General features: G+C 39.5%; 1 protein-coding gene across 1 annotated transcript; it reads left to right on the top strand.

Moving 5' to 3' along the window:
• On the top strand, positions 1-1700 carry LOC109240567 (inorganic phosphate transporter 1-4-like). The gene has a single exon (XM_019407222.1). It carries the CDS (start codon positions 3-5, stop codon positions 1569-1571), a length of 1569 nt encoding a protein of 522 aa, XP_019262767.1. The 5' UTR covers positions 1-2; the 3' UTR covers positions 1572-1700.

The following is a 2304-nucleotide window of genomic DNA, read 5'->3' as shown; positions in this document are numbered from 1 at the left end:
AAATGGCTAAAGAGCAATTGGAAGTGCTAAATGCACTTGATGTAGCCAAAACACAAATGTACCATTTCACTGCAATTGTGGTTGCTGGTATGGGCTTTTTTACTGATGCATATGACCTATTCTGCATTTCTTTGGTCACAAAATTACTTGGCCGCATTTACTATCACCGCGATGGCGCAACAAAGCCTGGAACTCTTCCTCCTAACGTCTCAGCCGCCGTTAATGGCGTCGCGTTCTGTGGGACCCTTGCTGGACAACTGTTTTTTGGGTGGCTTGGAGATAAATTAGGAAGGAAAAAAGTTTATGGAATGACACTTATGCTTATGGTTCTTTGTTCTATTGCCTCTGGACTTTCTTTTGGCCATACGCCAAAAGGGGTTATGACTACCCTTTGCTTCTTCCGGTTTTGGCTCGGATTTGGCATTGGTGGCGACTACCCTTTATCCGCCACCATTATGTCCGAGTATGCTAACAAAAAGACTCGTGGCGCGTTCATTGCTGCTGTATTCGCCATGCAAGGTTTCGGAATTTTGTGTGGTGGAATGGTTGCGATCATTATTTCCGCTTTATTTAAGGCAGGGTACCCTGCACCCGCCTATCAGGTCAATGCTAGTGCTTCTACTGTCCCAGAAGCCGATCTTGCATGGCGTTTGATCGTCATGTTCGGTGCTCTTCCAGCCGGATTAACTTATTACTGGCGAATGAAGATGCCTGAAACAGCGCGTTACACGGCCTTAGTGGCCAAAAACGCGAAACAGGCGGCTAGTGACATGTCTAGAGTTTTACAAGTTGAAATTGAAGCGGAACAAGAAAAAGTAGAGAAGCTCGCGCAAGAAAAAGGGAACGATTTCGGGTTGTTCACGATACAATTCCTTCGTCGCCATGGACTTCATTTGCTAGGCACAACTAGTACATGGTTTTTGCTAGACATTGCTTTCTATAGCCAAAATCTTTTTCAAAAAGACATTTTTAGCGCGATTGGATGGATCCCTCCTCCCGAAACGATGAATGCAATGGAAGAAGTTTACAAAATTGCGAGAGCACAAACACTCATTGCTCTTTGTAGTACTGTTCCAGGGTACTGGTTTACAGTAGTATTCATCGATAAAATAGGCCGATTCGCGATTCAATTGATGGGGTTCTTCTTCATGACAACGTTCATGTTCGCGCTGGCCATTCCTTATGATCATTGGACACACAAGGACAATAGAATTGGATTCGTGATCATGTATTCGTTAACGTTTTTCTTTGCTAATTTTGGTCCAAACGCGACCACATTTGTTGTCCCCGCGGAGATTTTCCCCGCGAGGCTAAGGTCAACATGCCATGGGATTTCTGCGGCTGCTGGAAAAGCGGGAGCTATGGTTGGAGCATTCGGGTTTTTATATGCTGCGCAATCCAATGATCCGAAGAAGACTGATGCGGGTTATCCCCCGGGTATTGGTGTGAGAAAATCTTTGATTGTTTTAGGTTTTATTAATTTTTTTGGGATGTTGTTTACATTGTTGGTACCAGAATCTAAAGGGAAATCATTAGAAGAAATGTCTAAGGAAAATGAGGGAGAAGCCTGAAAATGGAATAGGTCAAGCTTAAGTAGATCATTAAAAAACAGGAATTAGCGACGAACAAAAACTTAAAACTTCTATATGCTTTGTACTCTCGTGGTATATACCTCGAGATAAAACTTAGTTCCTTTTTAGTAGTTTGTGGTCGCAATAAATGTTAATGCAAAATTAATGTTTTCTTTTAAAGCAAATAGAAGTGAAATAATTCATGAACAACAGGAAGTTACAGTTAGACCATTCTATAACAACCACTATAAAAGTTCATTTTTTCTCGAAACAGATTTTTATATTATGTTAAGTCAAGTTTTTCTCGAAACAGATTTTTATATTATGTTATAATATATGTCCTCTATAACAGCACTTCACTATAGTAACCAAAAAATATCGAAACAAATGAGGATGTTATATATAGATTTGACTGTATTTAGTCCTCTCTTCTTAATCTTAAATTTGCCTTCTTTTTTTAATAGCATAAGCTTGTCGAATTTAAATTGAAATACGAATTCAAGCCTGAAAAGGGAAGTTCACACAAAAAAAAAGTTCTACAAAAATATGGATTCAGCAATAAGATCACCTTATATATATTATTTTTCTTTCAGTATTTGTGAACTTAAAATGCCAATTTTAACTTCTCTTCAGATTTCAGTCAGAGATGGCCCTAAATTATGCTTATTCTGCCCAATGCTCTAAGAATTATCCCGTGTTTGTTTCCACTATTCTAAGAGCCCGTTTGGTCATA

Source organism: Nicotiana attenuata, chromosome 1 (assembly GCF_001879085.1).
Source record: "Nicotiana attenuata strain UT chromosome 1, NIATTr2, whole genome shotgun sequence".
Taxonomy (NCBI): domain Eukaryota; kingdom Viridiplantae; phylum Streptophyta; class Magnoliopsida; order Solanales; family Solanaceae; genus Nicotiana; species Nicotiana attenuata.
This window is presented reverse-complemented; position numbering and strand designations above follow the sequence as displayed.

Coding starts and splice junctions, on each gene's coding strand:
- LOC109240567 (XM_019407222.1), top strand. CDS start 3: ATGGCTAAAGAGCAATTGGAAGTGCTAAATGCACTTGATGTAGCCAAA.